This window comes from Anabrus simplex, chromosome 2 (assembly GCF_040414725.1).
Source record: "Anabrus simplex isolate iqAnaSimp1 chromosome 2, ASM4041472v1, whole genome shotgun sequence".
In the NCBI taxonomy this organism is placed as follows: domain Eukaryota; kingdom Metazoa; phylum Arthropoda; class Insecta; order Orthoptera; family Tettigoniidae; genus Anabrus; species Anabrus simplex.
The window spans coordinates 407,935,482-407,949,133 of record NC_090266.1 but is presented as its reverse complement, the minus strand read 5'-3'; the positions used below and the strand labels follow the sequence as shown (position 1 = coordinate 407,949,133).

Here is a 13,652-nt window from a genome sequence, read left to right as displayed (position 1 = left end):
TATAGGCCACGGCCGCCAACCCGCTCACCTCTCCCGAGCACTTCCTTCACCGTAACAAATCTCCCGGCCTGAGAGATGGCGTCACCGTCTAAGAGGCCCGCCTCCCCCCTCAGGGGAGGAATGAAAACATTGTTAGTAGTAGAGCAGTAGCGTAGGAGGAGGGAGAAACCGGCGCAGCAGCGGGGCCATCCGCTACCCCAGGGTCACCAGGCCGGGAGGAGGGCCACTAGGACGAGGCATGCTCCCCAGCCAAGAAGAGACCGACCCAGTCAGGAAGCAGACGCCGCCCCCGCAACAGGAATCTCGGCATCTCTTGCAGTGTTTCCGCTGCCTGAGGTGGGGCCACCGTAAGGATTGGTGTGGGCTGTTAGTGAGGTGCAACCGTTGTGGGGGTGATCTCCACTACACGGCCTGCGCACCACTTAAATAGGCGCCGGTGTGCGCCAACTGCGCCGGGGGCCATCCGACCTCTCATCGCAGTTACCCTGTTTAGCGGGCCAAGGCACGGGCCGAGAGGAAGGAGGCCCGGCGTCATGTCCCACCCCCATCCAGGAAGCCCCCGCCCTGGCGAGCTTGGCCTCAATTCTCCGGGATCGGAGACGGGGTACGAGGGACCCCAAAAGGGCGGTGTGGGGCGGCGGGCCCTAGTGGCTATCGACTATGGCTCCGCAACCGGCAAGGCCCGCGCTAGTCACGGCAGTGCCCAGGCGGTTTGATCCCTTGATAATTGAAATGGCGAGAATACGGATCATGACTGGTGCATGATATATTTTCTCTGCTAATACAAACACCTGGACCTATCCAGAAACGACATATATGCTATCAAAATTTGTCAGGTTTTACATGTAGGTTCTTTCCGCCTATGTGGTTTTACCTGACCCTTAATACTACGCCTACCGGGCGAGTTGGCCATGCGGTTAGGAGCGCGCAGCTGTGAGCTCGCATCCGGGAGATAGTGGGTTCGAACCCCACTATCGGCAGCCATGAAGATGGTTTTCCGTGGTTTCTCATTTTCACACCAGGCAAATGCTGGGGCTGTGCCTTAATTAAGATCACGCCCGCTTCCTTCCCATTCCTAGGCCTTTCCTGTCCCATCATCGCCATAAGACCTATCTGTGTCGGTGCGACGTAAAGCGACTAGCAAAAAAAAAAAAAAAAAACTACGCCTTAACACCACATACCTAACACAAACTCTGGCCATGTTTGACATGGAAACATGCAGATACTCCTTGTATCACTTCCCACTCTTCCCTGCTATCTCTTTCTTCTTAGAAATAATAGCATGTCGGAGGCAATGTAGATTGAGTCGATTGCCACGCGGGTCAACTATCTCATTTATTGCTTTTATCTTCCTTATTTTCATTATCGGAGAAAGCATAATTACCCAAATCACCGGAAAAAATGCATCCTATAAAATATAAAAGTTATAAAATACATTAAACATTGAACCACCCACCAATCTCAACACTCTCTATACTGCTTATTGCTCAAATACTTTTAATGACATTAGAATCAGCTGTAGCTGAGCCCCCGAAAAATAAGTGGTGTCGCTACCGGCGTGCTAGCCGGCCAGTGTATTGGGAAGGTGCGGTATCCAACTGATGATCCCATGCCGCACTGGGGCGAAAAACTGGTAATTTCTTTTACGATTGAGTTTCCTGAATTTGATTTTGCTATCTCAATCGGAAGTCATATTTTTGGTCAGGATGTAAAACAGTTTGTTATTTTCTTCACCTTGAACACTAACACACATACACACAAAATAACAATCTCGCTACTAATACCAAACACCACGTGCGTGTATGGATCGGTAGATGCAGAGTGGGTCTCGGCCCTTAAGTTGGCCACGGCTGGTCTGTGGTCCAACAGCTCTACACTCTGACCGGCCAACCGAGCAGAGGAGGGGTGGCCACGGCTCTATCATGGCTCTATCTGCATTCGGGAAACGGGACAGGGCTGGACTTCACGGCTGGCCCCAACCGTCGGCTGTCTTGAGAATGATTTTCCGTGGTTTTCCATTCTCCTGCAGTAAGGCGAATGCTGGGACAGTTCCTAGTACAGGCCACGACCGGTAACCCCCTCACCTTCTCCGAGCATCTCCTTCACCGTAACAAATCTCCCGGCCTGCGAGACGGCGTCATCGTCTAAGAAGCCATTTAGTATTATTAGTGTGTGTAAGAGTAATATACAGGACTTAATTTTTTCGACGACTTTGATCTGTAGATACCCGCTTCTAGCGCTGTATCATCACTTCTCCTGTTGAGGTCTTCAAAATCTCAGTTCAATTGAGTACTTTTTTTAAGTTTCATTTTCATAGATCAGAAAATCACTCAGAAATAATAAATTACTTCACCACACCAATGTCCAACATCAGGGAAAGGAATGACGTCCAAGAGTTCGTCGATGCAGTGACTGGGATTATAGTAACAGTATAGCCAACATACAACTCTAAAGTTCCTAACGTTATACACAAACGTATAACTTCTTCCACGCTTAGTAATTTCTTTGGCGGCTATTTCAAAACTGTGAAAATGTATGTTTTTCTCCTATGAAGTTTTCCTCATGAATAAAGTGCTGTATGTATGTACCTATGCATGTATGTAACACGCAGCTGCCGTCTTAAAATTACAATACAGTTGAATGTGTTATCCTTCAACGTTCAGTCTGTTACATGAAAGCATTTATGTGAAGAGTATGGGTGCCCATAAGGCATGATTTCACCCCAAGAAATTTGATATCCCTTCTCATACTTATGGGGAATAAGACAAAGGAAAATTAACTGCAGAAAGCTTAACATGAACAAGAGAAAATATATTTTGAATTCAGATTAGAAATACACTCTGCCGTATTCTCCATACTTTCTCTTTCACCGAGCAAGTGGCCACGCATTTAGGGCCGCGCAGCTCTGATCTTTCATTCGGGAGATAGTGGGTCGGTGGCCGCTACCTTCCCAATCCCTTTACCATCAGTCGCCGAAAACCTTCGATGTGTTTGTGCGACATTACATTGAAAAGAAATACACTCGTCGGTATACTGAACCCTTGGTGGTCAAGGTCATGGGTTCAGTACAGACGTAGTTTGCAGACAGTATTTAATATTACAACCACCATTGCCAGTCTATTGTAGGACAACAGCTTCTAAAATAGAATATCTATAGCTAAGACTGCTCGACATTATCTACGGTACATTTCTTGAGTTCTTCACCCGCAGCATAGCGGAACAACACTTCCTAGTTATGTATAAACTGTAATCTGACATGATAATGATGTATATTCATGTATCTCAAGCAGAAAGTGCTGGCTTAGTGCCCTCAGAAAATTAGGTTAATATTCCATTGTAGTACAACTTTGCGCATCGAAACGAAGCATAAATCATTTTTAACATTATTGCTTGTCCCTTCTAAAACGGATGTACGACAGTGACTGCTGCTATTAATGTTCATGGGATCTGTTTCGCTTTTCAGTACTTCATAGGCCCGGAAATGGTAGGTATGACAAATTACCTACTGGCTATCTGGCTAACCATTTTAATCTTTAAATTGTCTACTCGACTGGCATATTGAATGTATGCATGTGATGAATTAAATAAACGGTATACAACTTTCCCATAAGGTGATACATATTGAGAAATTTTGTACAGAACCGATAAATGCCTCAGCTGGCTGATGGTTCAGTTAATCATGTAACTGGCAGAAGAGGGGGTGAGTGAAAATACATTATGATTATTGTTTTATGGGGCCTATCATCTAAGTAATCGGCTCATTGATCAAGCAAATTTTTACTTTTACATCGTAATCATAACCACGAGACCTCCATTTTTACGTGAAATCCGAATCACTGGGACGTGAATTTTCGTTTGAATAATCCTACATGCACTGGCCGGGATTTCAACCAGCACCACGTTGATGTGAAACTAGTAGGTATGCCACTCGGCTATGCAAAATGCAGCGTCCTCTAGGAAAGCTATCCTTTCACCAAATTTGATTTCAATTGGTCAATATCTTTAGAAATGAACTGAGGAATATTTCCTCCTCTTAAAACGACAGGCACCACTATCACAAGTCACCAATCGAAGAACGCTCACTCGTATGCACGTGAACAGTAGCGATCTCGCAGGCTAGTTTTTATGTTACAAAGAAATCGACGAGAGAAAACGAAAATTAGTGTGTAATCTTATGTATATCCGTCTTTTCCCCCAATCCACAGTGTAATCTCGCTTTTCTAAAATACTTGGTTAAAGGCAAGCATGCATGCATGCACGTAGTTTTACGCGGATGTTGATCTTAAGAACTTTAACGTGGAGTTCGGATCACAAAGACAGGGCTTTCTATTTCAAAAATTACGGATGCACTGTCCGGGATGTGCACCGTGGCCACCTTGATAAGAAGCTGGAGATGTATTAAATTATCAATGTTGGAATGGATTCGAACCCCACTGTCGTCAGCCTTAAAGACGGTTTTCCGTGGTTTTCAATTTTCACTCCAAGCTGGGGCTGATGCCACGGTCGCTTCTTTCCCAATCCTTTCTTATCGTCGTCATAAAACCTGTCTGTGTCGGCGCGACGTAAAACGGATAGTGAATTTGGAATGAAAGATAAAATAGTTTATAGGTCAATTGTAGCTAGAACACCGTGTCAAGAGCAGAAAGAAGACTTGATCAAGAAAACATGTAGTCGGTACCTGAGTGCAGCGCCGCCGAGGAGTCCGCTGTCGCATGCTCGCGCCGTCGGGAACACTGAAGATGCTTCCACAACCTCAACGTACGAGCCGCTTGCCAACCATCAAACCACTTCCGATTTCCTGGAACAATTGAATAATATATACATACTGTATTATAATCTTCAGATAGGAAACCCAATGTCAGTCTTAATATCCAGACACACTTTGGGACTTTAAACTCATTGGGATTAATTCATAATTCTGTAAATTTTGTTGCTCTTACAGGTACGGGACCTGTGTACAGTATGTAAAATTCTGTCCGCTACTTGAGTCGTTGTGGATCGGGACTGAAGTGTGAATGTGTAATAATTACTTGCGGGCAGGCTTGGGAAGAACGAAGACATGCTATTTATGCTATGTACTTGAGAAGAAGTGGGGAACTTCGAAAGGACACTTTTAGTGGAATCTCTACTGCTCAATTATGTTTGGACGTGGGAGTAGGATGGATGCCCCGGGACTTCAAATGCGGTACCATTTCTGTTTGTCTTGCGTAAAGGAAAACTCAACGGAAAATATACTAAAGATAGCTGCTGTCAGCACCTGGATTTGAAATTCGAATACTCGAAGCTCTCCAGTTTTATCGTGGAATCTACTTTCACGCTAGGCTATGAAGATTATTTATTTATTTATTTTTAAATACATACATAAATTATCATTAAAGACTGTTATGCCTTTCAGCGTTCAGTCTGCAAGCCTCTGTGAATTTACTAAAAGTCGTCACAATCCTCTATTTGCAACTAGTGCTGTGACCTCATTTAGTTATATACCTCTTGTCATTAAATCGTTAGAAACTGAGTCTAACCATCGTCGTTTTGGTCTCCCTCTACTTCTCTTACGCTCCATAACAGAGTACATTATTCTCCTAGGTAACCTATCCTCCTCCATTCGCCTCACATGACCAAACCACGGATGCTGGTTTATGCGTACAGCTTCATCCATCGAGTTCATTCCTAAATTAGCATTTAACTCCTCATTCCGAGTATCCTCTTGCCATTGTCCCACCTGTTTGTACCAGCATTTTTTTTTTTTTTTTGCCAGTTGCTTTACGTCGCACCGACACAGATAGTTCTTATGGCGACGATGGGACAGGGAAGGGCTAGGAGTGGGAAGGAAGTGGCCGTGGCCTTAATTAAGGTACAGCCCCAGCATTTGCCTGGTGTGAAAATGGGAAACCACGGAAAACCATTTTCAGGGCTGCCGACAGTGGGGTTCGAACCTACTATCTCCCGAATACTGGATACTGGCCGCACTTAAGCGACTGCAGCTATCGAGCTCGGTGTACCAGCAATCATTCTTGCTACTTTCATGTCTGTTACTTCTATCTTTTGAATAAGATATCCTGAGTCCAACCAGCTTTCGCTCCCGTAAAGCAAAGTTGGTCTGAAAACAAACCGATGTAAACATAGTTTCGTCTGGGAGCTGACTCCCTTCTTACTGAATACTGTTGATCGCAACTGCGAGCTCACTGCATTACCTTTACTACACCTTGATTCAATCTCACTTACTATATTACCATCCTGGGAGAACACACAACCTAAATACTTGAAATTATCGACCTGTTCTAGCTTTGTATCACAAATTTGATATTCAATTCTGTTGAATTTCTTACCTACTGACATCAATTTAGTCTTCGAAAGGCTAATTTTCATACCATACTCATTGCACCTATTTTCAAGTTCCATGATATTAGACTGCAGGCTTTCGGCACAATCTACCATTAAGACCAAGTTGTCAGCATAGGCCGGACTGCTTACTACATTCCCACCTAAATGAATCCCTCCCTGCCATTTCATAGCCTACCTTTCAGCAGATGATCCATGTAAACTATGAACAACAAAGGTGAAAGATTACAGCCTTGTCTAACCCCTGTAAGTAACCTGAACCAAGAAATCATTCTACGATCAATTCTCACTGAACTCAATTGTCAACATAAATGCCTTTGATTGATTTTAATAATGTTCCTTTAATTCCATACTCCCCCAGTATGGCTAATATCTTTTCCCTCGGTACCCTGTCATATGCTTTCTCTAGATCTACGAAACATAAACACAACTGCCTATTCCTCTCGATGTATTTTTCAATTACCTGGCACATACTGAAAGTCTGATCCTGACAGCCCCTCTGTGTTCTGAAATCACACTGGTTTTCATCCAACTTTCTCTCAACTACTGATCGCACACTCCCTTCCAAGATGCCAGTGAATACTTTGCCTAGTATACTAATCAATGGGATACCTCGTTAGTTGTTGCAATCCTTCCTGTTCCCTTGCTTATAGCTAGGTGCAATTAATGCTTTTGTCCAATCTGAAGGTCCTTACCAACACTCCGTGCTAATCTTACTACTCTGTGAAGCCATTTCATCCCTGCCTTCCCACTATACTTCACCATTTCAGGTCTAATTTCATCTATTCCTGCTGCTTTATGACAATTGAAATTTATTTACCATCCTTTCCACTTCCTCAAGCGTAATTTCATCAACATCATTTTCCTCCCCCTCATGAGCTTGGCTGTTCACAACACCACCAGGATGATTTCCTTTTGCGTTGAGAAGATGTTCAAAATATTCCCTCCAGCTCTCCAGTGATTCCCTGGGATCTATTATGAGTTCACCTGAATTACTCAAAACACTGTTCATTTCCCTTTTCCCTCCCTTCGTAAGATTATTTATTACTGACTGTCCAGAAAGGTTTCCTTGGTGCTTGACCTAGCCTTTCCAAGTTATTACCGAAATCTTCCCACGATTTCTTTTTGGATTCAACAACTATTTGTTTCGCTCAGTTTCTTTCATCTACGTACAAATCTCTGTCTGCCTCGGCCCTTGTTTGGAGCCATTTCTGATAAGCCTTCTTTTTACGTTTACAAGCTGCTCCCACATGATCCTTCCACCAATATGTTCGCCTTTTCCCACCTTTACACACCGTTCTTCCTAGGCGTTTCCATTCTGTTTCTACTACAGCATCCCTGTATTTATTATTTATTTATTTATTTATTTAGCGCGTGATGGGTTGGAGTGTATGTGTAGACTATTAAAACGTTATTTTCTTTTATACAAATCCACTGATTTCAAGTCAACTCCAAATCCAGTTGGTGAATCCACTCATAGCTTCGTCAGTCATGATGCGAAGATCCGTCATATTACCCTGGGTATATGGAAGGCAATGGGGCGTATGTTTGCGTTATCAGTGATGTAGTGATATCTTATGGCAATGTTTCGTTCCCGCATTATTTCAATGATAGCTCATTCTGCATGGTTTAAGTACAGACGTCATTAGTATTGCTGTACTAGTCGAAAACCAAAATTTTGCTCTCACAAGGAAGCTATTAGGGTTGTACTGGAGAAATTTCAATGGAACTTGGTGAAAAATAGCTGGGCTTAATTTAATTATAGTAATCATTTTCCATAAAATCAACTGTGTTGTTATAATTAATTTACTGAAATATAGCTGGGCGGCTCGAAGCAGTTAGCTGACGATGACTTACATGATCTTGCGTATACACTGTAGAAATATACCAACAGTTCTATTTTAAAATTATATATAAACACTTTATAGCGGAAATGATATTTTGACGACACGAACAGAATTTCACGCTAAAAACCTGTTTTTTTTAATGCTATTTGTTCGGGGCGTCGACCTATAGAGATCTTTTGCCCCTACTTGCACCATGTGATATGAACCTGCGTGTAAGTGGAATGGAGGAAGTGTAGAGTGTTGCATGTGAGGAAAGGAACAAAAACCTATGTTACTTACACGTGCAGTAGATGAATATATGAAAATAATTAGCCCCTTCAGTCCTGATTTTTTCTGTTTAGAAAGAAAAATTATTTCTGACTGGATTTTATTTTAGGTCATACTGGGGGTGTACTTACAAAATTTGGTTGATGAGAGACCTTCCGTCAAAAAAATATATAATGTACAGTATACTGTACATTTGGTATCAAGTGTTGCTGAATCCTAAACTTTTACCTTGGGATGGCAACCTTCTTAGGACAGGATTTGGAGGTATACAATGTTTATACTGTACTAAATGGTAAGCTATACATTCCTATAGAACTGAAATTATCTATTTTTGAGATATTTTCATTGTTTACAGATAATTATTTACAAATATTTATATTTTGTTCACATGTTACCGACAAAGAAATGCTTCGTAACAATTCACATTCATTTCATTGCTTATGAAATGCTGCAAAGCAGTTCCTGTTCCTATTTATACAAAGATTACTCCCCTTTTTGTGCAGATAATGTGTGGTCGCTGGGTGCAATTAATCTTCTTGCATCGAGTAGGTTCTTTATTGCCATCATGCTCTGGTAAGTGATCAACACTATCCGTCCGCACTTCTCTTTGTGGTCTCGTCTCAGTTGTTTGTTTTTTATTAGTTGAAGGTGATCATACAGGGCTTGTAGATAGCCTTCCTCTTTTGATACCCTTGAATTGGTTATCAACTTTCACAAAAGCTTCAGTTACCCTAAGTCTGAAATCTAACAAATCCATTATCTCCTTCTGTGCCAACCCAGCATTTCTAGCATTTGGCTGTACTCCATCACTCAGAGAAAACAAATATTTTTGTACTTCAGAAAGACGTGACATACAAGCCAATCAAACCTGAGGAAAGTAATTAAAGTTTTGTTTGGTTTGCACATTGTTATGGGAGCAGAATATCACGCCATTGTGTCAGGAAAATATCTTCAACAGAAAGTTCAGCATCTCCAGAAGTAGTATATCCATTGTCACTTGCCTCGGTTGGGCTGCTTACAGATATCATCTCAACATCAGCTCCTGAAACATATCGCAAAATAAAGCTATATTTTAATAATTATTAGCTAAAAATTTGGGCAACTCAGTTTGCCATAAGAGTACTGGAGTTTCATAAAGTGTAATAATATTGAATGTGATAACGTACCAATGCGCTGTATTTGTGGCTGCTTTGTGGTTCATCCTCATCACTGGCTAGTTCCTCCACATCAGACACATCTCCATTCTCCAACAACTTCAAAATCATATCAACGTCGCTTGGGTTCATTTTCATCCTTGATGTGCCTGAATTTCAACAAAAATATATTTTAGGGAACTCAGAGAACAAAAACAAAGTTTCTTTTTACATTTCTAAGAGATAATCTAGAGTATACAACACTTAATCTTCTTCTATATTACTAGAAACTACCAGGTATATAAATAAAACTTTGTGAAAGATAATAAACTGTCACACTATTTGCAACACTTGGGACCCCATGTACAGTATACTGTACATGCTAATATACATGGATGTTATGAGGCAAGGGATATGAAAGACTAACTATAATTAGTATGCATATTCTATTCAAACCTTTATTTTTAACCCCCAAACAGAACTTTACCCTAAACAGAATAAAATGTTAAAAATAAAGAATAAAATTTTCCCACTTACCTCCACTAACAGCATGCTTGTCTGCCATGTTTGTTGTTTATCTTCATAATTCACTAATGTGTTGGTAGATGTCACTTCAACCAATTGAGAAACAAAGATAAAGCATAGAAGTCTCTAGCAAGATAGAGAACTCCTCTGTTCACTAATAATTCTTGGTGCTATAAGCTAATGAATTTGATGTACAGTATACTGTACACCTGGACTGAAAGGGTTAGGATGTTAATGCTTCTGTATCGTTTATAACGGAAGCTAAACTACTACCTAGTGTGAAATGTTGGTAACCTATAGGCTATATAAACGTGCACGCTATTTAGCACAAACGAGGAAACTGCCGCGTTCCTGTTCAGACCACTCATTTCGGAGTGTGGACAGCCTATAACTCAACCGCAGATGTGCAGGGATATTCTTCCTACTAATAAGTTTCATTGCAGTCGATATCTTAGATACAGGAGGTCAAATGGACTGTATCGCGACTGACCTGTCTAAGGCATTTGATACGATAAATCATGGTGACTACTGACAAAAATGAGTGCAGTTGGACTAGACAAAAGAGTGGCTGAATGGGTGGCTATATTTCTAGAAAATAGAACTCAGAGAATTAAAGTAGATGAAGCATTATCTGATCTTGTAATCTTTAAGAGGGTAATTCCGTAAGGCAGTATTATTGGACTTCTATGTTTCCTTATATATAGACGGAAACAAAAGTCTAGTTACGCCCGCTTATTCCATAATAATTTGGACAACCCCAGCCGCATGTTAATTGATTTGACTTTCGCTTGTAACGTCCTTTCAAACAGTTAATACTTCTGTCCTTAATTTTAGTGTGGTAGAAAACAGAAAGTTCTTCCTTCAATTTGCTTTACGCCGTATCGACACATATATGACTTTCGGCGACGATGGGATAGGGGAGAACTAGGCTAGGGAAGGAAGCCGCCGTGGCCCTAATTAAGGTACAGCCCCAGCCTTTTCCTGGTGTGAAAATGGGAAACCGCGGAAAACCATCTTCAGGGCTGCCGACAGTGGGGTTCGAACCCACTATCTCCCGAATGCAAGCTCACAGCTGCGCGAATCTAACCGCACGATCACTTGCTCGGTAAAGCAGAAAGTATGGAGAAATCCTAATGAAAGCCTCCAAAAGAAAAATCTTCTTCTATTAGTGCAGTATGGAGTTGGGAACTTTCTTGTTTTGGGTTACATGTCTGGTGCTGGGTTAGACAATTTAGTTCTTATTGAAAATAAAATGGATAAAAGGAAGTATCTGTGTATATTAGAGGAAAATCTCTGTTGAAAACTGGAATTAATAAATGACAGGGTCATTCAATAAGACAACGACCATAAACATACCGTTGCAATAGTGAAAAAATGGCTGCTTTAACATTTTTCACAATCAGTTTCATACACCTCTCAACCCCCGACATTTACCCTATTTAACATCTTTGGGAAGAACTCAATAGGTGGATTAGAAATATTACATCAAGCAAAAGGATGATTTGAAACTTCCTATAAGAACAGAATGGAACAAACTTTCACCAGAAGTTACCAGAAATCCAGTAGAATCGATGCCCCTGAGTTTGGAAGTTGTGGTAGCTGCAAAACATGGAAACATGGAAACATGGAGAGTGAAAAATTTGTGAGTGTATGTTCACCCTTGTTCCTGAACTTTTTTCCATTTCAGGAAAGAACGATATATGGCCTTTAGTTCTACAGTTAGTTATTAATGCCATAAAATATCTACAAGTCTATTATTTTATTTTGTAAGTGCAGATAAGTAAAATGTTCTGTTTTGATTACACTAACATGAAATATTGAAGCGTACGTAGAATTTTGTTTCCGACTGTATAAAAATGACGTATGTTAAGAACTGGAATGCGAGATAAGGTTTGTTGCGGTTGATGTTATACTGTATACAGTAATGTATAAGTTACAAGATTGTGAGCAACTGTAAAAATACCTCCACAATGTTGTGAGATGGACAGCAGGCAATGGAATGATGATAAGCGGTGTTGAAGGTCAGGTTGTGAGTTTTATTAATAGGAAAAGTCCTCTCACTTTTAATTACTGCGTTGATGAGGTGAAGGTTCCTTATGGGGATCAATGTAAGTACCTAGGTGTTAATATGAGGAAAGATTTTCATTGGAAAAATCACATCACTATAAGAGGGTACAGATCTCTGCACATGGTTATGAGGGTACTTAGGACTTATAGTAAGGATGTAAACGGGAGGGTATATAAGTCTCTGGTAAGACCCCAACTAGAGTATGGCTCCAGCGTACGGGACCGTCACCAGGTTGCTTGAATTGAGAACTGGAAAAAAATCCAAAGAAAAGCAACTCAATTTGCTCTGGGTGATTTCTGACAAAAGAGTAGCGTTATGAAAATGTTGCAAAGTTTGGGCTGGGAAGACTTGAGAGAAAGGGAGGCGAGCTGCTCGATTAAGTGGTATGTTCCAAGCTGTCAGTGGAGAGATAGCGTGGAATTGCATTCGTAGACAAATAAGATTAAGTGGTGTTTTTAAAAGTAGGAAAGATCACAATATGAAGATAAAGCTGGAATTTAAGAGGAAAAATTGGGGCAAGTATTCGTTTATAGGAAGGGGAGTTAGGGATGGGTATAACTTACCAAGGGAGATGTTCAATAAATTTCCAATTTCTTTGAAATAATTTAAGAAAAGGCTAGGACAACTACAGATAGGGAATCTTTCACCTGGGCGACTGCCCTAAATGCAGATTGGTGATTGAGAGATTAAGCTTGATCGATTCCTTTGACACACCATGTTCCATTTAAAACTGCAGCCACATTTTTACAAATTTTTTAGTATGTAAATATTATTTTAGGTCGAATGACTATTACCACTAAATTTATGTCTCTCTTCTCTTGTTTACAAGTTGCTTTACATCGCACCGACCAGATAGGTCTTATGGCGACAATGGGCTAGGAAAGGGCTGGGAATGGGAAGGAAGCGGCCGTGACCTCAATAAAGGTACAGCCCCAGCATTTGCCTGGTGTGAAAGTAGGAAACCACAAAAAATCATTTTCAGGCTTGCTATGATGTCTCAGTTGATCATCCCACTAAAATTCATACCAAACGGTCTAGTCCAACCCACACAATTCCCTTTTTGAGTCAAAATCAAAGAAGATGAATTTTTGTCATTTGTATTGTGTGAATTTTCCGGTATTAGATTTGTTTGCATTCTTATTTGCATTTTGGTATGGACCGGGGTGGCTCTAAAAGATTGCATAATTTTGCCATTTCGCTATTTCAACCTGCACTACATTATACACCATTAAATTACGCTTTATAAGATTAATCTCCCCCCTCCCCCTCTTCCCATAGCACAACAGCCCAGTTGGGCCTTGGTCTATCAAGCGACCACTGCTCAGCCCAAAGGCCTACTGATTACGAGGTACCACGTGGTCAGTGTAACGAACTTTCTCGGCCCTTATTCTTGGCTTTCTAGACTGGGGCCGCTATCTTCTAATTCCATTGACGTAGGGCGAGTGAACCTCGAACCAGCCTTCAGATCCAGGC

The 13,652-nt window shown here is 41.2% G+C and overlaps 1 protein-coding gene across 4 annotated transcripts in view; it reads right to left on the bottom strand.

Annotated features, from left to right (window-relative positions):
- Positions 1-13,652, bottom strand: part of LOC137496881 (transient receptor potential channel pyrexia-like) — a 297,631-nt gene that overhangs the window by 79,820 nt on the left and 204,159 nt on the right. For all 4 annotated transcript variants that reach the window (XM_067140820.2, XM_068226188.1, XM_067140821.2 and 1 more), the window contains one exon: positions 4,679-4,798. In XM_067140820.2, the coding sequence (XP_066996921.2) occupies positions 4,679-4,714 (36 nt within the window). In that variant the 5' untranslated portion in view covers positions 4,715-4,798. The remainder of the gene's footprint in view (positions 1-4,678; positions 4,799-13,652) is intronic.